This window comes from Osmia bicornis, chromosome 12, assembly GCF_907164935.1.
Source record: "Osmia bicornis bicornis chromosome 12, iOsmBic2.1, whole genome shotgun sequence".
NCBI lineage: Eukaryota > Metazoa > Arthropoda > Insecta > Hymenoptera > Megachilidae > Osmia > Osmia bicornis.
Window position 1 is genome coordinate 6,333,420 of NC_060227.1, and position 24,127 is coordinate 6,357,546.

At 38.0% G+C, this 24,127-nt stretch overlaps 1 protein-coding gene across 1 annotated transcript in view; it reads right to left on the reverse strand.

The window, feature by feature from the left end:
* Window positions 1-24,127, reverse strand: part of LOC114871740 — a 177,976-nt gene that overhangs the window by 14,777 nt on the left and 139,072 nt on the right. The window contains 2 exon segments of the mRNA XM_046288185.1: window positions 14,266-14,286; window positions 18,074-18,128. Coding sequence (XP_046144141.1) covers window positions 14,266-14,286; window positions 18,074-18,128 — 76 coding nt within the window.

A 24,127-nucleotide genomic window follows, 5' to 3' on the forward strand; every position in this document is an offset into this window, starting at 1 on the left:
GTTTTTTGTCAGAAACTGTTAGTTTGTTACATCGTGTGAACCGAACTTGCGACAATCCTTTAGATCGCGTCCGAAACAACCCTTATCTCGAAACCATGAATCTTTTTACTTCTTATCTGGATCTGATATAACAAAGAAAAATTATATGAAAGATTAAACGTCACAATCACGAACAGGTAACACTGTTCGTCAAAGGGTTAAAAATTTAGATTTAAATTTGATAGATTTTCTAGATAATTAGACTGCAGATGTATATTTTGTTGTTTCACGGTGTCTGATTCATGGTAATGATTAGGGGTTGAAAATGGCAGGTCGTAGATTAAATAGTTATTCTCGTGAGCCATGAATGATTGTCTGTGACACGGAACCGTTGTTCTAGAAAACTTCTCCATTTGTTGTGCTAAATGGTTGGATATTAATAATGTAGTTTGAGCTGTTACCGTGTTACAGGCGACACGGTCACGAATTAACTTCATTAATATTTCGCACCATTCTTTTACGAATATTTTCTGTATCAGTTAGCGAGCTGATTATTTAATTTATTTATATTCATAATTTTATCTGAAATTTCTCTGCTTTTTCGTTTCCCTTTTCTTTCATAATTATATTACTTTAATTTAAGGTAATAGTGACATGATTAAGATATTCAATAATTTATAATTTAATTAAATACCAGTCAGAATTGGAACCTACGCTAAATCCCCAAGTGTGAAATTGTAAATTTCCATGGCACAGTGTGACAAATTCACAGGATTGAAATTATCGCGATAAAGGAGATGTGCCTAGGTACAAAAGGAATTCGATACCGTTTTGATGATTCCTGTACATGAATTATGTATAACAGGTAACACGAGAATTCAGGTAACTGAATATCGAAACAGATTAACACCATCGCAAAATCGAGTGTTCAAATTTCATGTGGAACACCACGAAGACGAGTCTAAGTTTCACATCCTGTATTTATTTCTTTAGAATTTATTTAATTCAAATATTTTCAATTGCAACCTCCCACTGTTTCTTTTTCCATTTTCTTTCGAAGACGAATCATTTAAATATTCCGTGAAGATGAGTGAATCATCAATTTTGTAGCTCTATGTATAAATCGAGAATTACGCTCGGATATACATATATCTTAGCTCCTCTCTGGTTCACTTATTTTAAGGTTCCAGTTCGATGCTGTTCAAAAATTGCTGGGGTTATTCTTGGAGGAAACGAGGACGATCTAAAATTGAGGAGTGAAACGCCTCCAGAAATCGCAACGAGAGCAAACATTCAATTTTTATGCGAGACACTATCGATCCCTCCCATCCTCTCCTTCTTGATACTTTCATTTCACAAACGTGAAGTAACCTTTTCATTTTCGATTTTTACACTAAATTTATCAAATTTTCAACACCTCTCTTTCCACTTTGCAACTCATACAACTTTACAAAATATTTTATCTTCTCTTCTATTTTTTCTGTTGAAACGTCTCGATATATCGCCGCAACTTTAGCAAGCTTTCGAAGCGTTTTAATTAAACTTCCGCGTTCGCGTAACGATCGTCGTTCAATAAGCGTACGGAGACAATGTATTATTAATTAACTCGCTCTTTCCGACGTTGATTTATTCCTGCAACAATACGTCGCCTATTTGCCCGCGAACACGACCGAACTGCTAATTACCCTCGCGTTTATTTATCGGTTCGTCGTCAATCGGGCTCGGTCGACGTGATTCCCGACGAAAAGCATCGATTATTGTTTGTGATTTTTCTTTTTTCCTTTTCCCTGATTTCTCGATGACATTCATATGCTCGCTCCTCGTACCCAATTATACGGAATACGGTTCGTTTCTTCTTTCTGCGGCGAAATGCAGAATATGTGGAGCTTTCCAATCGTTTCACAATTTCACTATAAATTCAAATCGTTTTTCTAAACAGAAAGGATTTCCATTCTTGCATATTTCTATCCCTTAACATTCTTAGCTGTAGTAACTTGGATTAATTTTGAATAATTCTGGTTAATCTGTATTATAGATTCTTCAATGGATCTGTCAAATTAACGTCGTGGATATTTCAATGAAAATTTCCATTTCTATGGAATGTTCTTCTTTATAAATTCAGAAGGGAGAGCGAGCTCGTTAAATGAGCTTCTCAGTCTAGCCTCGAGTGGCACCGCAGTAATTAATATGATTGAATTGGTGAATTTAGGCTGTCTCTTTAATATAAGAGTACGAGCTACGATGCAAATATTATACAGTTCTCACTGTGTGACTCTATTAATTTTTAGCGGAAAAATCGTAAATTGCAACGACAGAGCCACGAAAACTGTGCAGATGAAATGAGAATATAAATTAATATTCATGGAGACATAATGAGCACGGATTGTCGAGTCATAAATAATCAGAGATTCATCAGAGAATCTCCTTCATTCGTGAATATCCATAGCAACTTCCGGACAATTTCAGCCGTTCAAACAGACCCGAAGCGTTTTTCTAATATTTGCCATTCCGCGAACGCGACGCGGACACACGAAGCGTTTCCTTTGAATTATTAAACGGACAAACGAAACGCTGCCACGCGGGAATCAACGAAATTTCAACCGCAACTTCGTGCACGTCGCCAGTCATACGCGATTACGTTGAATAATTAACAGCCAACGAATTGAGTCACAATTAATTATGCAAATAGCCGACGCGTTCGATTCGTTATTAGATTCGTTCGGAACAACGAGTTTCTATTTAATCCAATAATGTTCGATTGAAATCCTTCGATAAAAAATGATAATTAATCGCGATAATTAAAAAACAAAATTCAGAATATTATCTCTATCAATATAAATTGAAATTTCTGGTTCAACGAAAATCACCCTACGCGATGGCTGAACCTTTTAAATAAAATAATCACCCAGGTGAAAATCCACGATTATTAAAATCCTCGTCTCCCATTTTGTTTCTGGGGTATGATTAAATGGAAAGCTCGATGTAGGCGAGACTGGCGTAACCTTGAATTGATGAAAAGCCATGGCAGCGAGGATACCGCGGGGAATCAATGGGGGTTGGTGCATCGAGTTTGCGTACGTCGAGAGTCATCGTTGGTTCACGAGGCTGCGAGTAATTAATACGATTGAATTCTATTCTCCGTCTGGTGCAAGCTCAGAGGCTTTCGCTTGGAAGCTGCAGAGGCCTCGTAGGGTGGTACGACAGGGTTGCGAAGGGTGTAGAGAGGGTTGGCTATGCTGGCAGGGTTGCTACGAGCGATCAATAAACGCTGCTGCCAGCATCCACCCCTGGATCCAACGTCTACCCTTCTCTCTGTCTCTCTTAATACCACCTTTTCACGTCTCCTTCCATCGACATTTTTCTTCTTTCTTTGCCTTTTCCCTCGAGAAACTTCTCTCTATCTTCGTATCTCTCTACCGTCCAAACACATCCCCCAGTCTGCCCGGTCTCCTCCCCTATTTTTTCTTCTCTCTCCCCTCGCTCGTTACTTCTTTCTTCATCTCTATCCAAGTTGAACTTCACCCTCTGTTTTACTCTCTCCATCGATTTTCACGTATCCCTTTCTCTTTCTTCAATGTTTTACGTTTTCGGTTGGATTTCCTTCCTTCTTCAGGGATTTCACTCTCTTTGAAACGTCTTGATTTTAGTTTATTAATATTTATAAGAAAATATAATAGAAAATACTGTCTCTTTTATTGAGCGATTTTAGAGCAATTTTCTTTGAAAGCCTTCGTACGCATCGTCGAAGAATCCACGGAAAAAGAAACAGTTTTGCCTTCGTTCTATTTTCTTGCTTCTCTGTGATAATCGTCGGCGAACCATGCAAAGTATTCTTATGTCGAGAATAACGTCAGAGAGAAGTCTCTTTACGAGACTACTCTTCGAGATATGACAAGTTGAAAAACTTCAACTGAAATTTATCTAAATTTCTCGTATTCCTATAGAAATAATAAATACGAAACTTTGAACACTCGTAAAGAAGAACATCCCTATATTTCTAGTGTCTACTTTAAAAACGAATGAGAAGCAGGGAAAGACCTGAAAGTTTCGAAGAAAAACATATCACCAGAGATGCTAGAAAAACATCGAATCCTTAAAGATTCCAATCAATCTGGACAAAACCTCTGATTCCCAATCGAATCTCGATCGAAGCTACACGAGAAACCGATCGGATCTCTGTATCTCGAAAGGGGATGCGATTTGCGACAACGACAAATCGACTCGCAGAAGACTGGGTGAGAGAGGCTGGGTGAACTTAGGGGTGTGAGAGAAGGAAGGGTTGCTGTGGTAGACGAAGAGTGGAGGATGGCTAGAGAAGTAGAGCTAGAACAGAGCATACATCGAGACAGACGTGAATACAGCCCTGGGGGGGCTGAAAAGTCAAATGCACTAGAACCAACAGTCGCATGACCCACGAGTAAAGCAACAGTGATTAGGTGTGTGTAGATTACGCTACTCCTCCTTTAGCAATTACGCAAGTAACATCAACGGTTCTCGGGGGTTAGCTAATGGTAATCGACGGACAGTCTAGCAATTTTGGCCCTCCGGAAGGGTGAACAGCTCCGTCCATTTCGTCGAGAAATGAACGGACCAACCCTCTTCCAGCTGCCTTCGACCTGGGATATACAGGCTGGTTCAAAAGGATAGAACGGTCTATGAATTCACGAAAAGTTCTGAGTAATTTTTACTTTTCAATATAAAACTGCATATTTTTTTTTTCTTCGATTGTATAAACGTTTGGTTAAAAAGGTCTTTTTAGAATCTATAATGGTTGCTGTCGCGGACAGCATTAGCATATACTTAATAGCGATTCAGTGAGACGAAGTTAAGCGAAAGGATAAAACGAATAATGAGCAAAAAGTTGAACTTTAAACTAGTCCGGAGCAAACACGCTCGTACGATTAAATTCGACGCGTCAAACAAGTGAAGTTAAGTGAAGGAAAGCAAACTCTAACCGAGAGGAAATTTGCAAAACTTAATTTTCTTACCGACCAACGCGGTGAATGAAAATCGCGGACGAAAAAGTTTCGAAATTTCTTAAGTCTCGACTCTTTACCTGGAAAATCTTTAAAAATTTTCAAAATTCGTTATTAGAATTATCTACTGAAAGGTTAAACTTGTTATCTTAATATTACGATTCGAAGAATTTTTAAAACTCAGAACCTTCCGTGTATTTTGACAAGACCGTTCAGAATTTCAAAGACGACGTGGGTGTGAAAATCAGAGGATTACTGTCGCTTCCTGTAGCAGCAACAAAATGCATTCCCGTTGAATAACAATCAAATACAACGATCTCGCTACACAGACTGAAAATCGCAACTTTCAAAGGTCCTCCGCCTGGTCACAACAGCTGTTTCATCGATCATAAACCATGCACTAAGAAACGCATCGTTCCAGAAATAACAATAATATATATATATATAGATAGATATCGTATATGGTTCCTTACGAAAGCCATTCAACAAAAAGAGAATAGAAAAATGAAAAATTAACGAAACAAGGTACTGTACTCCGAGCAACGTGAGTAAATTACGCAAAAAAAGGAAAATAAAAAAAAAAGGTAGATGCAAAGATTAGTATAAAAAGAACGTGAGCTTCTACGATGTTTCACGTGTCGTGTCTCTCGTAAGAAAAGAGAAAGAAAAAAAAAAAAATGAAATATTAACCTATTGAAATATAACATTTTTGCAAATCATCGCGATTGAATTATTCGATTTGAAGAAAGGTAATTACCATTAGCTAAATATTAAGTTTATGAAAAAAGTTTGTCGTATTTTTCCTATTCTGCAGATCCCGAACGTCAAGGATGTTTTTTCTTTTCAAATGAAAAATAAAAAAAGGAAAGAAAAGAGAATGATACCAGTCGTCTCTTTTCCATTCTGTCTGATTCAAGGAGGAAAGGATTATCTGTCGAGCTTTCAAAAAAGCGCACTCCCTTCGAGGGTGTCTACTAATTGCTGACGGTGCTTGCACGCTCAGCGGTAACTAATTAAGGCTACGCACTGAGACTAATTAGTGAATGCCAGGCTAAACAATCAGTAAGAATGGTGAACGTTATATAGGTATATACGTATACATATAGATGTACTCGTGTTTGTTGAAATAACGACGCCGTGAATGGTGACGAAGCTCGCGCCATTCTCGAAATTTCAATGGACTTCTTTCGATTTTCTGTAACACAAAGAATCCTTTGTTCTCGATTACGAAGCAGAGCTTCCTTTTTTCGAAATCCTATGTGTCACGGATCTAATTAAACCGTGATACTACCGGCAGTTACTTGCGAGAAATCGAGAATGAAGAGCGAGCGACGTGATCGAAAATGATACGAGAATTAATTAGTTACCACTAAATCAAAGGCGGCACTTGAGCATGCAGCAACCTTCTCCCGGTCAAAAAATTACTGTCATGTCTCTCGCCAACTAACACACCGTGCCACGATTCAGTAACATTAATCAATGACAACAGTTCCATAAGAAAAAGGGTTTGTGAAACGAACAATAAATAAAAGAAAAAGAAACAACCTTGAAGATAAATCATAAACGATCGACGTTAGATCGATTGGATCGAAACTAAAAGAATCAACGAAAAATAGATTAAAGGACCGTGCCGCCATGGCAGCCAATTACGGTAAAGGAAAAAAAAAAAAATTGAGGAGAACAATTTCCGAGAATTATTATAACGGTGGTACACGGGTGAGAACGTAGCGAGAGAGACGCTAATTGAAAAGAAGATAACGTGTTACGTTTGTCTGATAAGAACAGAGAGAAACACAGGAATACAAGAAACGAATGAAAGCGTTCTTTGGTAGAAGGCATGCTTCTCTCTTCCCCCTCGTTACGTTCTTTCTCGCAAATGCCTTAAAAAAAAAGAAAAAATTACGCGAGCAATTAGCCAGTACAACTTGCATTACCGACCCTTTTTCTCTCTTTCTCCCTCATGCTTCCATCCCTCTTTTTTCTTTTCATCCACGAAGATCATATTAACGCGTTGAATACCATGGAATCCGCTGCTACTACGAATATAATATTAACGCTATTCAAAGTTCATCTATACTTTTTTTAATATTAATCAGTCGGCCGCCGGTGAGCACCACGGTAGTCAACGTGTTAACAATACATTCGGTTAATTCTCAAATTTCAGTTATTAGTATGCTACCTTAATAAAATACTGAAATTTGAACAATTGCAATCATAGTATGCCGTTTTCGCCACGATATTCAACGTGTTAAGGTCCGTTAAAAACAAGAAAGAGGGACCAGAATGAGAGAAAAAGAGAACACAAGACCAAACTAAAGAGAGAATAAATTAAGAAACGATACAAAAAATAAAACCAGAAGGGGTAAGAAAAAAAAAAAGGGAAACGTACGTGTGAAATATACACTAGGAAACGCAAGATCCGTTTCCGCAATCCACACTACTTCAGCTCTCGTTACGTGTACGTAGGTGCAAAATATACAATATATATATGTAATAAGTAATCAGTACGACTGCCAGGACGGACGTACCATAAAACGCGTGAAATTATAACGTAATAATAAGATACGAGCGTGTATATCCACTTGTTAATTATGTCCAATCAAATTGTTAATTTACTTTCATTAATCTATGATTTTTCTATTTCGTAATTGTTCCTTTTTTTTAGATATACACGCGCGTACCGTTACATATTCAATATATAGGTATATGTACGGTATATATATATAATATATATGTATATAATGTATTCACAGGTGAATCTCATATGAAGGCAAGCCAAGGCCACGACATGAGACGTGCAAATTAAAAAAGGTAATAATTATTAAAAAAAGAAGCAAGTAAAAAATTCTCTCCCAAAACCGCTTTCCAACCACAACCAAGCACAACCACAGGCAAGGTACGGGCCTTTGTCAACGAGACAGTCATCAACCAGTGAATATGTGGCGCATTACCGTGATTATTATATATATATGTAATACAGGCCTGCTCATCAAGTTGCCCTGCCATTCGACTAATAAAAAAGAAATATTTCTTATTCTTACAGAAATTCATTATTTCGAACGTTTGGTACTCGTTATACTGCTTGCTGTGCAGGCCTGGTGTAATAGTAACAATTCGAAGTCTATATATATACAGGGTGTTCAACTAGGGGTGGACATCCACTGAGGGGGTGGTGGTTGAGATAATTTTGAACAACTTAGGGAAAAAAATTACCCTAATTGCCACCCCTACAAATGATGACAACCCCTAGCCGAACACCCTGTACACGTAATGTATATGAGTACAGGGTGCTTCAGAAAGGTTTATGAATTCTTAATTTTTAAATTAATTAAAAAGTGATTATAGTTCTATCAATGGTTAAACGAGATATTCCAAAAATGGGGTGTCGAATTTTAGGTAAATCCTGTTTTAAAAAAGAATCCACAGTTTCATCGAGACACCCTGTATATACATACGTATGAGGTACGAAAGAGGGGTTAATCGAACGGTACGGGAAATTGGAGGAGAAACAGTGGAATTTAAAGGTGGTAAACGAGGGATGAAGTGTCAAGAACGCGTGACGAGGATAATCGAGGAACGATTAATAATATGTGTGTAGGATCCAGTGACGAGCACCGTCGGAGGGTGATCGTTAATACAACTGTTGTTTTAACCACAGTGATTCGGTTATTAATATCGTGGCAATCGGTTATACGAATCGACGAGTAGCTTGGTCTCGATTCGACGAACAGTGGCGAACAATACCGGGATAAGATCGATTGGATATCGATAGGGATCGCGTTCTATCGCTTCGATGAATGTTTTGGACACTCTTTTTCTTTCATGAGTTATTCACAAATTCAATGCTACATCGAATACTATTGCAAAAGTGACTAAGACTGTTCTAATTGATGCTACTTTCAAACTGTCAACTAATTAGCTATGCTCACTTTTCTAACACGTATCTAACAGGTATCTAATAATCAAAAGAATATTAATTTCAACACTTGAAATGATTAAATTGATGCAAGAATAACATACGTGGCGAAGGTTTCTTAAACCATTTGCATTAGGGATTTTATTCATTTATCGTCAGAGGAATTTATGCCAAGTGGAATAAGAGTAACACTAATTCGGGTCAAATTGAATATCGTTACATGTTGCGTGCAATAAGCGACGATCATGCACATTCGAACCTTAGATTATTTTCAGTCTTTTCTCGTATTTCATTTGCTATAAAAATAAACTGTAATTCATCTCTGTGTGTTTTTCTCGTATCAAACAATTAATTGAGGTATCAATTCTAAACTTCTAAATACTGTTCCATAAAAAGATTCAACCGATACCGTTTTATCACACTCAAACATTGATCTAAAATAGAAAAGACAAAGAGAATTTAATATCCCAACGATGCAAATGGATTAAAAATATCAAGATAAAAATATTGTCTCCAAGGAAGAAAGAAAGAAAAAAAAAAGGAGTGTCCAAATCGATCAACAATCTACACGAGCACCAACATCATCGAAACAAACCCCAGCATTGCCACGCCACACGGTAAGTGTCACAGAATTAACTTGAGACTTGCTAGCAGCCAGTTATTCATTAAACAAGAATGATACAAATGTGAAACAAACGAGAGATAAGTGCTTTTGTTTAGAAAGATAGATAGAAAAGATTGACTTGTGGTGTTGCGAGCAGTGTGCGCCGCGATACGGCCAGATTAATCGATTAATCGAGTATACAAAAGGGGGGGATTTTTGTGGAGTCTAGACAACTTAGATGAAGAATAAATAAATAAAAGGATTGAAGGAATCGATCAGGTACAGGGGTAGTAGGCACAAGAGCGATGGGTTAATGTAGTAAATCGTTACGCTAATAATTAATCAAAAATATCATACGAATTATTACGTACGAGAATACCTCATGCTTTAACCACCGGACAGAGGAAACCCTAGAGACTAATAAAAGCTAGCACAGGCGAGACTCGCATCTTTTATTATTATTATTTGTACGGATTTCTTTTTTTTTTTTTGCATTCGACACTAGAAAATATATCCCGACCTTTCTCCGCATTTTATTGCCGTCCACTGCCCTTCGACTACCCCTTTTTCCAATCCAATTCCATTCTGAAGGGAACATCGAGAAGTACGGAAGAAAAAGAGGGGGTGGATGTCTCCTCGTCGATCATCTCGGATATCCTCCCTTCTCTTTGTATCTTTTCTCTCAACATCTACGTCGTACACTTTACATCCATTTCTAATACGTGTGTCGTTAACGTTGCCATTTTTATCCATTTCAATTTTGACTCATTTTAAAAAATTTTTTTTTTATTTTTCACGTTGGTTCATGTTTTAGAGAGCCGTACCTTCGCATCTGAACGTTCCAAGTGCGTCAGGTCGTGTGCATCTCTTGGAGAATTCTCTCAGGCCCTGATAAATCATCCTTCTCGTCCTTGCGGTCTTCTCTAAGGTTGAAGTCCATGTTTTAGGTAGTCTTCAGAGTTTCTGTGCTGGATGCTCGAGCTGTCTCGTTCATGGATAGCTTTATACTTCATAAAACAGAGGCTAGATTTTATGAACTTGGCTAAATTAGCATTTTCATGGTTATATATTTTATAGAATCAATGACTTTAGTAATTTTAATAAATTAGCGAGAGATTTTATATTTGCAAAGTACAGTTAACTCTTTCCAATGTCTTCTTCGATGGTACAAAAGTGTTTCCTTAGAAAATTCAACGCAAGTCTCGCGTTATCATTGAAAAGCAATGATATCTCGAGTTTCGAAGTACAAAGCTATCTGCCATCAACGAGACAGTCTCGTTTCATTCCTTTCTTCCTGGTATCCTCTCTTCCTGAAGATGGCACGTGTAAACGATCGCGTGAATCGCGAGGAGAGACACGATTTAGAACGAGCTTAAAAATATGTTACGTGGGTGATGGTACACGTGGCATGCAAATAAGGGACATCTACGAAATAGTAGAAGTGTTGAAATAAAGAGCAATGAACCCTTGTGTTAATGAAAATGTTCGTGGTTGCCAAGTTAGAAGAATTTAAGTTGACTGTGAACCAACAAGGAACTTGGTAAAGATTCTACGAGATAATAGAAAAGAAGGTAGCCAGAGAGTGGTACATTGAACAAGACACATCGAAAGAAAAGAAAAATTGCGGATAAACAACTGTTCGAGTGCCGTGTCAATTTCTCGTTTGAAACAGACACCGTTAGACACTCGAAGTGGCTATTGTTTCCGACAATGAGTTCGAAACTGCAATTCGATCTGAAAGAAATAAAAAGAAGCGAAAGCAACAGGGATGAAACAGTGACACAAGGGTGTTTGAAAGAGGAAACGATGCATGCCACGTAATCGAAACGCGAGGATTCGTTCGTTTTTTCCTTTTGATAAAGTAGAAAACACTTCTTTATTGGTTGACCAGAAAACACATTGATTCACCAGGGGGTTGTTTTTTGACGAACGATAGCAAACTATTGTTGCGCGCGAACGTTTGTTGAAACCTTGACGATGAAAAGAGCTGGCACAAAGGTTCCATTGTTTCCTCGATACTGAACTTACGATCTGGGTTAAACTGCATTTATTAAACCGTATGCAGTTGTAATTTCACGAAATTTGTTCGCGTTCAATTTGGATTAATCTTCGAACTGTTGAGCCTGGGTGAATGTTGAATCACCAAATTTAAAAACGAAAGAATTTTGAAAAATTCTGCCAAAATATTTAATTTCTGAATTGTTTCAAACATCAAGGTTTCAATGAATCATTGTTCAATTTGCACAGTTTAACTGAAACGTCCTCCTGGAATATTGTATCATTTATATGTCTTTTGATTTTCAGTCGTTTTTCTCTTTGTCCATTAGCTCTCTGTTTCGTATTTCACATTATTCTTATATTCTTCTTTTCTTCATGTTTCTTCGGCTCGTTTCCACGTCTGTATTAGAGTGTTCGTTTTGGTAGAATCAAGTTCCGGAAACGTAGAACGACGCATCACTGTCTCCCAAAGAGAAATCGTGCGAACTTACTGCGATCGTTGTATTTTGTCTCTCAAGATTTACACTCGAAACATGGTGGTCTTGCACGTGAGATTACCGAGAATAATGTCCATGGTTTCGCGGGTTCAAGTAGAAAATGTTCCCGAGCATCAGTCAACGTGCCTTGGAAGTTTCACGAAATGGGAATTGATCGATCGGACTGAAAATCGAATCGAACTGAAGTAAAAACAATGCTGTACGAGAACTGGAAATTATCACAGCTTTTATATAAAAAATCAAAGTTTAACACGATAACTTCGATTTGAATTGTTTCGCATGAAAATGCATTCATGGAAGCTGAGTCTTGAAACGTAGAAAGTTGAATTCATTTTACTTCTATTCTTAAAACATAGGAACTTTGATAACGAATGTGAATAATTAATGAATAGCACCGTTTCGGAGGAACTTTGAAAATCTTTCAGTTCATCGATGAATTCTGTGCCTATAAATTGAGTATTTTAAATCACAATTTGGCACGTTGACGATGATTATACCGAATTTTCGGAATGTCCACTTATATTCTATAAAAGGTAACTTATAATCACTAGAAACTATACCCTGTATCGATGTATGGCGAGATTGGTAATGCAAAATACCATCGTTAAAAGAAAAAAAAAAAATTAAACGCGCAGAGTGAAGTGTAAAATACTCGTATAAAATTCGGTAATTAATCCGGAGGAATGATATCATGGAATGTCGTTAAAATACTTTCCGAGTACCCTGTGGTTCCGATACTATCACTAACCTTACGATCTAAACTAAATTCGTAAAAATACTCTCGAGAAAACGTCAGCGAGAATCTAGATTCTTTTAATAATTTCCGATTCTTTACGCTGAAGCTCCCTGTACAGAGAGAAAATCATTTCTCAAGATTAGGAATCATCGATTCATTGATCTGAGAAGTCTCGTGCCGACCTACCACTGACCGATAGACGTTATCCACGTGGCCGTTTCTTAATCGCGCTATGACACTTTAGTCGCGGAAAGATTCTTATAATCGAGGAAAATTGTACTGCGTGAAATTCGAATACTCGAAAGACACCGAGAAGAAAAGCAACGTGAAAATTTTGAAAATTAAGAAAAGATTTTCTACCTACAAATATTAGAAATTTAAAATATAGAATAGAAACAGCAAAATCATCAAATATACTAATGAAAATATTTCGAAAATATAACATTGAAAATAGAAATTTCTTCGAGCGCAATTTCCTCTCATTTCTAGAATTTTCATCCCCTTTTCCGGCGTCAAGTTCACACTAAAACGGGAATAGACCACAGACTGCTCTTTTCTGTCGCGAAAACACAGAACGGAACAAACACTTTTTTCTAATTGTACGTGTACTCGTGTGTGTATATGCGTGTGTGTGTGTGTGTATGTAAGAGAGACGTGGGATCGGGGCCTGGTGTGAGCACGAGCTCTCCATCGTACAGGTTGGGGAAGACGAGTGAAAAGAGTGAGAGTAAAAAAATAAAAAAAAAAAGTAATAGAGAGAAGAGTAGACAGTAGTATTCGCGAGCTGGTTGAACGACGAGCAATTAGTTGTAGGTAAATAAAGTCTGTACACCCACCTTGGTTCTGCTGAAATCACCGAGAACCCTAAAAAAATTGTTTGGGCAGAGCGTAAAGGGTTGGTGGTTAAGGGGTCAAAAAAAAAATATCGAAGCCCTTTCTCGCGTGGACCATCTAAGGGTCAGTGCTAGACCTGTGGTGTAAAACACGTGGAAACGAGACTATATCGGTGTCGTTTTTACGTGAAAACGTACCTTGATTGAATCGAGTCGACGTGTACGTAAAATTAATGGAAAATGAATTTTCCAAATTTAGATGTTAGATATTTTTATCGACTCGATTCTATGGCACGAATAGAAAAACGCTCGCTGAATTCAGCGAAATTCGAGAGAAGATAAAAGCGATGAAATAATAAAAAAAAAAAAATAATTGAAAAAAAAAATATAGAAAAAGAAATGTAAGATCGATCGTTCTCGAGCGAAGAGAACGAGATTTCTATACTCGTGGCTGTCTTTGTCTTTTAGTTTTTGCTTTTTGTTGGCTTGGTCGTGGTGTGTTGGCGGCTGTTGGGAAGAAACAAACGAAAATGTGAACTGTTTTTTTTTTTCCCTCTGTTTGCACAGTGCGCCTCGAGACTGTCTGTCGCGATGCACTCCGTTGATCGTCATCACTGTCGTCGCCTTTTCCTGTGCATCGCCTTCAGGAGAACCCGTGGCAATTCTCACGGATCTCGAAGTAGAGATTCAGCAGTGCCGATTCTGGCACGTCGTGGAAGCACCTACCCTCTGGCCATTGTACGCATACTGAAACATAAAGCACACATTGCACGGTTAGCGGATGGGTTATTCGAAACTTCATCTCGTGCAAGTTTCCAAGCAATTCAACCGCACCGGGTACCGCGAATCGCTTTGAATTTCATCTCGACTCGACGAGTTTTGAAATATTTCAGATTCTTGGAAATCAACGACGCGCAATGGTATGCAGATTTTTATTTTTATTCTCAACGTAATAATGAAAGCATTTATAAAGTATTTCATTTTCGATCCTTCAAGTACGAGCGAAGGGAGAAAAGGGAAAAAAGCATTTATCGTTTCTGGCGAGAACCTGATCGATTGCCTTTTATTTCAGAGAAAAATTGGTAAGGAATGCTGGTAAGTGGTTTCCTCACGAAAGCAGATCCTTCATCTAGAATCCTTCGGAAGAGGAATTATCCTTTCGTGCAATAAATTATCCTCGTGTCGATATCTGCTCGATACGGATCCTGCTGCGCGAGATATTCTCCAGGAAAAAGAACGTTTTCTTTTTTTAATTTTCTATTTTTCAAATCAGCAAATTTAATTGATTCTTTTAACGAAGAATACACGGAACAATTCGAAATGCAATTTGAAATAAAAAATAAAACTTTTACCGAAATACTATCCAATCCTCTCTGAATTCTATCAATTTTTGTTGGACCGGTAGAACATGAAAGATTGGTGTACACAAAAAAAAGCAATGGTAAAATTTTTGATGAATTTTCATCGTTGATGAAAACCTGTCGAACAACTGTTCCTAGTAACGTAAGCAATGGAAGCACAAGGTTTGTTCGTTTTTTATTTGAAATTCCATTATCGCGAACGGCGCAATCCGAATTACAAATGCCGGTTGAAATTGCCGACTGAAATACGGACTTTCAGGTAATTTAACCCCCCAGTCACTGTTTCGAGGATATCGATAAATCTGTTCGATTACGTATTCATGAAAAAGAGCAATCGAAATTTTCTGGAATACTATCTCTTATATTCGTCTTTTTCTATCTGAATGGAAAAATTACACTTTCAAAATGAATTTTCTTACCACTCGAAAACAAGTAAGTGAGTAAAAACTCATCAAGGAAATCGAGTCATCCCCGTCGACAACGAAAACAACGCGCTCCATAGAGGACGATAAAAGAAAATTGTTCTTCAAACTTATCTTCTTAGATCGACTTCTCTGCTACACAAAGTTATCCGACCGAACACGGCAGAGTCCAACGAACGGAAACTTTTCAGGCAAACAAAATGACCCGAGCTACTATACGTCGGAACTTTCTATTGTGAAGAATTCGGCCGACTTTTGGAACAGAGTAAAAGGAATCCTCTTTCGATTCTCTGCCTCCTCTTATCGAAGTATCGTACAATTTCAAGTGTCGACGGTGGCTCGTCACTCGAAAATATTCGCTTTGTAAACGCGTGAAAGTCAGCAAAGAAGGTCTACGAGATACCCGCGGGAACTGTTCCATAAAATCCGTTGGTAATCCATCGCCGGAGGAAAATTAAAAGTTATCGGGCAACGGGGCTCCTCGATGGTTGTTACGTGCGCGACACAGTTGTTGGAAATGATGAGGATCGATGGAAACCCGGGAAAATAGACGAATTATGGTGACCTAAATGTTTGTACACTCGAAAGTGATCACGGATAAAATCAAATAAATTACCACGAATGTAATTATTAATTTAACGCAATTGAAAATATTTTTGATGGAGGGAAATTTTTTTAATTAATTCCGAAGACTAATAATTTCGAAAACAATTTTCCTCGTTGCATATTGTAATCCGTTCAACAGAATAGAGGGGGAAAATTTAATTAAATTTAGGCATCGTCTAATTTCTCCGTAATAACGGATAACGTGACCGCAATTTCATCAGCATTATCATCATCAACGGATTACGTATCTATATAATTTTCCAAGAGAGCATGTACAAAATTCAGCCGTGATTTTGAAGTTTTCAAAGAAATTTCCATGGCGTAGTTCTATCAGAAGCATTTTGTAACGCGACTAGTGGCAACAAATCGTCGACCAATCTATTTTACAAAAGCTTTCAGCGCGTGAATTTCAACGAAATTGCTAGGTGTCGTCAGGGGGGAAAAAGAGAGGGATGAAATTTTCAAGATCCAAGTGTTTCTCAGTTAATCCAGTGGATGCGCAATACAGAAACCGACCTGGAATATTCAGTCTGTCGCCTGTTATCTCTTTGTACGCGTTTTTCTAGCGAACAAAGGGAAAGATATCCCGGAAAACTGGCAAACAGTTAAAAAGACGATTGCGAGTTCTCGTAGGGGATTAGTCGTGAAATGTATGAAATTATGCAATTCCTGCTTAAAACTCTTTCGACTCCTTCAGAAATAAAAATCATGACAGTGAGAGGATTACTTGAAGTCGATTAAAGGATTTCTTTCCACTCGGCATTTTTCAAATTAGTCCTTGCAAATATTCTGTTGACAATTGCCTCTTGGTAGATTAAAATAACACTGCAATTTTAATACACTGAATATCATAATGAAAATAAACATTTGCAATAATACGTATTGAAATTTGAATTATTAACTCATGGATGGCGTAGCTGGGTCTCGGCTGATCCAATTATTTCTATAGTATAATTTATAATAGTATAAATTAAAAATATTACACGAACACATGGATGTTTCAGAGGTAACGCATACCATAGACGCGTCAAGTAGTTGAGATCAATGTTAGGTCCGACGTATGTGGCCACAGGTGTGGTTCTAATCGCGTAATTCGGATACTGGAGTAAATTTCGTCGAACAACAGTGGTCGGGCTAGGAATTACATGGGTTTGCTCTGGGTTACCTCGTCACGTTTACCAAATGTGGTTATTATTATTCAGAGAATTACTGACTAATTAATCCCTGCGATTCTGGCTTGATTTTTTATACATTCTAGCGGATAACGCGAGTTTGATTACCAATTAAAGAATCTGTCTATAATTAGAAGCACTTTCGGGTTAGGTAAAACGAGATTTCGAGTTGGGAAACACTTGGCAAGGGATGGCTGTGATTGTTGCATGAGTTTTGATTATTTATAACCACTTCAGGAATTGTGTCTGCTAGTGGGAGCGTCCTGATGAATTGCTTCTCTTCAAAATGATAATGAGAATCTCTATTCATTGTCATGACATTCAATTTCTAAATATATCTCTTTGCTATTTCTGTTTGCATGAAATTGAAAAAAAAAGTAAATTTCGGTTATTTCCGAGCAAGAATGAAAGAGTATCTGCTTGCTCGGCTGAAGTCTCGTTAATTTCCGTCAAATATGAGCGTGCATCGTCCACGATAAGTTTGCCTCGCAATTGTCCGATCCGATAATCTGGATTAAGCCGTGATTTGAATGGGGTCGAACGATGGCATCGCGGTTAGTTTTAGATTAAAGTCAATTGCTCGAACGATGGAATTAAAGCTTCAACTGTGGAGCAACGAATCGAGTTCCAGCAGCTTTTCATTATCAGTTATCGGCACAAGTTTCATTCGAAAATCAACAACACTTTATCGAAGAAGCTGAATATTATAATATCAAAGAACGACCTCTTTTTACCTTTCCCAAGTACGCATCTTCTTAATTAATGATACTAAAACAAACGTCAAGTTCCCTGAAATGGCTGGCGTATATTTAACTAGACAAAAGATAGAGAACGAAGGATGAGAAAATAAATTGACGCTACGCGATACTCGGAAAGGTAAAATGTGTCAGACTAATAATAACATCGGTGAAATATTACTTAAATTCAAAATTTAGATTTCAGAAATTATTAAAATAAATATACTTTAACTTACCGTTGGGTACCGTCGGTGGTTTTTTCGTCTGCACCCTCGCTGTCGCGTTGTTCACCTGTCAAACGAACAATAAGAGCATTAGAAAAGTTATTTCATTATCCTTCGAAAGGACACAAATCTTATTTCTATTTATCAATACGGAGATCCGTGTTTGTTTCTGCTTTTCCGTTATCAATGCCGTCCAACTTTCTCAACTTTCTTACCTATTCTTCGAGAAATTCTTCCAATTCGATCAAGAAAAAACTTACGAAAGAAGGTTTTACCGAGTTGAAAAACGAATGATCTGAATTCGACGAAAATATTTCGTTCGAACGGAAGTTTGCCGAAGTTGTTGAAACTCGGACAGCCTTCGACGATGGCGGTGCAAGTTCGTTGTTTACTTTATTTGCCCGGGAAAATATATATTTTTCTATCTGGAAGGTTGGATATTTCCGGAAACGTCGAAACAAACGACAATTTTGCAGAGCCACGCACGAATCTCGCGATCGATGATGCGTCGATGAATGCGCAACCGGATTCGCAATTTTCCCTCTACGCGTATATATCGGCCTCTCAATTTTCATTTTCAACGAAATTCTCGCCTACCAAACGAGCGTATCTGACCCGTGCGAATCGAGCATCGATCGACGAATCATCGCGTTAGTTTTGCCAACAAAATCTGTTGCAACTGTGCGTCGTTGCTTCTTTTGATTTCATCTACCAATTTCATTCTAGTTGTTTTTTCTGTAAACTTAAATTTTCTACAGTGTTCAAAGTAAATATTATGCGACGCACAGCTGCAAGGTTTCACTTGAATTCAGATATTTTTTATTTTTACGCAGAGAGGTCGTCGATTTAAATTTGACAAATTTTCTGTCAAATTTTGGAATCGACCCTCTTTTCCTTCTGAAATCATGTCTAAATTCAAGGAAAATTTCAAGCATTATTTCTCCAAAAATTTGCTCCATATTCTTGGTCGTGAAAGCAGTGTTATAAAATTAATAGAGAATCTTTCGATAAATTGACAAATATATAATGAATTGATCGCGTTCAAGACCAAGAACAAAAATATTCGATCGATCCTTTCAATATCCATAATTTTCAATCATAGATTAAATTTTCGGTCACACAGAGTCGTAAAAATGAAATATTTTAATTCCATCAAGATATTAAAAGCGATCGATCGATTCGACGAGCGGGATTCCAGAAAACTGGAGCATTCAGATTAAATCGGTTCATCTAAATCTTGTTTATTTAACTTTGTATTTGAACACACAAAACATTCAAAAGCTCCAATTTTCTGTGTAATTATAAAAAGAAATCAAGAGACTGTTACCGTCGATCTCCGATTATTTCAACCTCGCACAAGCACTTTCGTAGCCAATGAATGAAAAAAAAAGAAAGAAAAAAAAACTCGATGGTTCTTTTCATCAGTTGGTTATTTCTTACCGTACACTTGATTCTTCAGCTCCTTTTCATTCCCCTTTGCCTTTGTTAGTGCAAATGAAAATAATGAAAGTCACCCGGAGACTTTTCTATCCACCGCAATTACTTGCCACCTGTGTCTATCTTTTGCAATTTCTAATTTCCAAAATATTATTATTGATCGATTAATCAATCGTTGAGCAAAAGCTCGTGGTTAATTTATAGAAAAATAAATCAAAAAATACTTTGATCGGTGTGAATTTACGATATCATGATCACTCGGTCAGCTTCTTATTACCGAAGATTTCTTGCCTCTCGCGGATAAAATCGTTCAATTTATCGTAGACGCGTTGGACACCTAATTTCTCGGTATAAAACGAAACGCGATCGCTCGTTACGAGAAACGAGGCTCGGTTAATCCGACCATTACTATAAAGCGAGGTTGCGTTGCACCGCCGACGACAAATCCTCGTTGTTGGAAACAAGATCGTAAAATGCAAATTGTTCGGTGTATCGACGCAATTGGCCTCCGATTCTCACGACGGAATAGGAAACAAACATTTCAGAGAAATGGCAGTGACTTGGCCATTTGGAAAACGAGATGACTTTCAAAGTGTCTACGACAAACGCTCGAATGAATCGCTTTGGATCGAAAACAAACACCGTGACGCGTTTTACCGTGACAAGCAGAACTGAATTAAGATTTCCGAGGCCCTGGGGCTATCAAATTAAATTAAAAATTAACGTTTGATCGTAAGAAAAAAGGCAATGATAAAAGAAATTACATTCAATGTTTTTACAAAGCGGAGCCCCGAAGCTATAACTCACCTTAATACAGCAATGGTAACGAATAAGAAAATTCAGACGAAAATTTTAATAGAATCGACGACGAGCACACGAACACACGACCGTCTATGTTGACGTTTTGTCGCAGACTACCTGCCTTGTTCGCCTAGCTGAGTATCAAACAAAGCCACCGTCCATGGATCTCGAAATCTTTGTTTACTATTCGAGCATCGTATTAATCTTTCTTGTTCCTAGATCTCCACGTAATCCACGTAAATTGTTTTAAAAATACACTGACTGAACGCAAGCGAGTTTCATTGTTCCCTCCTCTGAATCGATTATTTATTTAATCTCGCCGATTATTCGTATAATCTTTGTACGCGAGAATGGTTTGCGCAGAGCTTCTTTGTTTCAAAAATTATGCACGCATGTGGAAAATATATAAATTTATTTTGAATTATTCGATTAATATGTTTAACGATAAACGCATTATCTTTGAAAAATATATATATTTGCAGAATCATGCAATTAATGCATTCGATGTTAATTTATCAGTGAAACGTTTAATTAAATTTATGTTCCTTGAATAAGTTACAATTTGAAATTGGAATTATTTTGGAAGACAGGTTGATTTGAATGCTCCTCGATTTTCAACACGGTGACTGTCACAAATTGGCGAGATTAAATCCTGGGATCTTAATGGACGTCTCGAGCTACTGCTGCAAGTACAAATACGATTCGATGCAAATTCAAGTTCGCGACGCGATCGTTTTGCAAATTGGAAGGGACGCATAAATTCACCACTGTAAATGCGCCGATTGCTTTTAGCAGAAACACTAAAATTTTCACTGATGAAACTCTCGTTCTATGAATTTTTATTTTCTAAGAAATTCAAATCAAAATTACTATGTGAACTCTTTTTTCTTTCATTAATTATTCAATTAGCAATGAACGCGATTTTTTCACTCTTCTAAGATAATTAAATGAATAACGAGGGTGAAGTGGTTTTAAAGCCCAATTATTTTCCATACACGGTCAAGTACGTTCGTGACCCGCACTGACACGAACGATCCACGATTTCCGGCCAATCTGGAGCGTTATCAGCGTATCGCGATCTGAATTGAAATGCAGGAAGTAAGTAAATCTAACCGGTCCCCGGTAAATCGTGGCTTGTTAAGCCCGCTTGGAACGCAGCTCTCTACCATCGATTTTTCGACCTACGCGGTTCCTGCTTGGACGTCCCACTGTTAATGCATCAATTGAACCCACCTTATCATACGAACGAAACACTCGTTGTTTTATTACACGACTACTGTTAACAAGTTTGTTTACCGCCCCAGGATAGTTACATCCTAATCGAGTCGTTCGTACAGTCTGCCCTACTCGGAATTTTAACGAGACGACACAGAGAATTCTTATTCGTTAATTTGCATGATGACTTCATAAAATGATCATTATAATGGTAATTAAAATTACACGATAAAAATCATTTGAAAGATTCAAAGCTGTGCCCCTAAAAATCGTTAAAAGAAAAGTCACCCTCTCCATAAAAGCGTTATCAAAGAATTTTCTACGTGGAAGACACGTGCTTGACCGAATTAGCACCCTAATGAGAGGCTGATCTATCTTCGCGAAGATCACCCTTGAATCGCGTGGCAAGCCAGAAACCATTTCGAACATTTCGTCTAACCTTGCACGAATCTCGGCAACCGGGAAATCTGCATAAATTTGACTTGCTAAATGCTGAAAAGTCGAGCAACCACCACCTGTCGTATACGGCAGCCAGTCAAGTTGCATGAGCTACAAGCAGACAGTCGCGCTACTAGGTCGACTGGTATGGCACTTCCGTCTTTCTGGAATGCCCGAGTTCCGGTCAACGTGCAGTTGCTTTTTGTCCTTCCTCGTTAATCAGTTTCGACCTTCGAGCTGGCATTCTAAGCGTTGGAGCTTTCGAAGGAATTAATTCCAAGATGGGATATCGTCGTTAGGCATATTCGATGATCGAACGTTTTTCTGGAGATTGAAATTTTTCAATTTAAATCACGGTTCAATATTTGCAAATTCCTCGGAATATTAATAGGATGAAGATGAAACGGCATTTGGAGATTTAAAAGTGATCTGAAAAAGTTTAGCCGTGGAGCCAGAAAGGGGTTATCAATTTTCAAGTATTCTCCAGTACCTTGGCTGCTTTTTGCAAGCTCAACGACGTCCATCCACGGGACAAAGATTAATTTTCTCCAGTCCTCTTCTCGATATTATTTCCATTGACGGTGACCTGGAATCTTCGTACGAGAATTTTCTTATCTCCTACGTGCCTGATTCTTGCCGATTAATCTGCCGAACGATTTAATTCCAGGCTTTAGGAATCTCTTCCATTTGTCAGAACATCAATGTACACATTTCTCTATCCGAAGTGTACTCAAGATCTTCCGGGGATCAAATATAATTTTGAAAATCATGGAAAATCAATTGGAACGTTCTTCACCTGGATATTTGCTGGGAAATCAGCAGCTTTTAAAATCGAGGATGCTCTCGGCTCTCCGATGAAATTGTTCCAAATAAAAGAGTCTCATTATGCTCAGCTATCCAGCAATTTCAACAAACAGACCACCCCTCTGCTGCCCTTTCGTTTCTCCTCCTCTATCTTTCTTTGATCCCGGTCAACAATGCTTTCAGCGAGCGTGCAAAATTCAAGCGCTAACGAGGCTGAAAGACCTTCGATAATCGAAGAGTATCGGGGCTGCACAGGCGCATGGTAACTATTGCCAGTTTAAACTTCCCGTTTGGACCTTTTAACGGGGTGGGTGAAAACGCGGGGCTCAACCCTCGCGACATCGCCAGATACCCCATTCAACCGGGTCATTATCTTAACGAACGTTCTTTGTACTCTCCGAGCCAGCATTGTGTTCGTTCGTTACAAGACTGGAAACCGGTTCAAAGGCCGATTTCCAAGGGGCGCGCCGAGTCGATATATCGCCGATGAAGAACCTCCTTTCCAGGAGGAGGAGCAATCGATCCAAGCTTTTATCCGCCACGGGGATAAGTGTAATTTCTTCGATCAGATCCTCCGGAAACGGAGGAAAGTCTCGCAGGAAATTCGAAGATAATTAAACTCTTCGACTTGTTATTTATATCCCTTTTTTTTCAATATGAAAAAGTAATTCGATTTGATGTAATTATTCCAGAAAAAGAAGCTCATCGAAGTTTTAAGCCGATGATAAATTTTCCAGGAATCCTACGATCCTTCAAAGTGACACGCGTCGACGGAAGGGTACGGATTAAACTTCGAAGAGGGAGTGAACAAAAATGTCGACTTTAATTTGAGATCTCTGTTAATCCGTCCGGTAATTAAAAAGCTAGCCTATTCGGTCGCGAAAAAGGGATCATCGTCGAACTCTCGCCTTTTTTACTACGACGTTCAGTCTCGCTGCTCTGCAACCCCTAACCCTTAGAACTTTTAACTTTGTCGTTAGGGTGCGCCTCGAAATTGCACCATCTTTTTACCAGAAGCTCCGGAGCGTGATGCAGCCTTCTTGAAATTTTATTTTTTTCAACCCCTACATTCGTTACACATTCTCATTTAATGATTCATTAAATTTTAACGGCTCAGTTAATTTACGTGATTTGGGCAGACGCGAGAGTGGCATTAATCCCCCAATTAAAACAGCGATCGTTCAGGAGCTGGCCAAAATTGCGAAATTATGGAATTTTTTTAAACTTTTTGTTACGAGAGTTTCGCGATGGAAGTAGTGGGAATTGCAGCTGTAAAAAGTGGTAGATCGAGTTTCGAATTTCATCAATTAACATTTGAAGTATTATTAATTACGTTTCGAGTTCATAATTTCTCCCAGTAAAATAATAAAA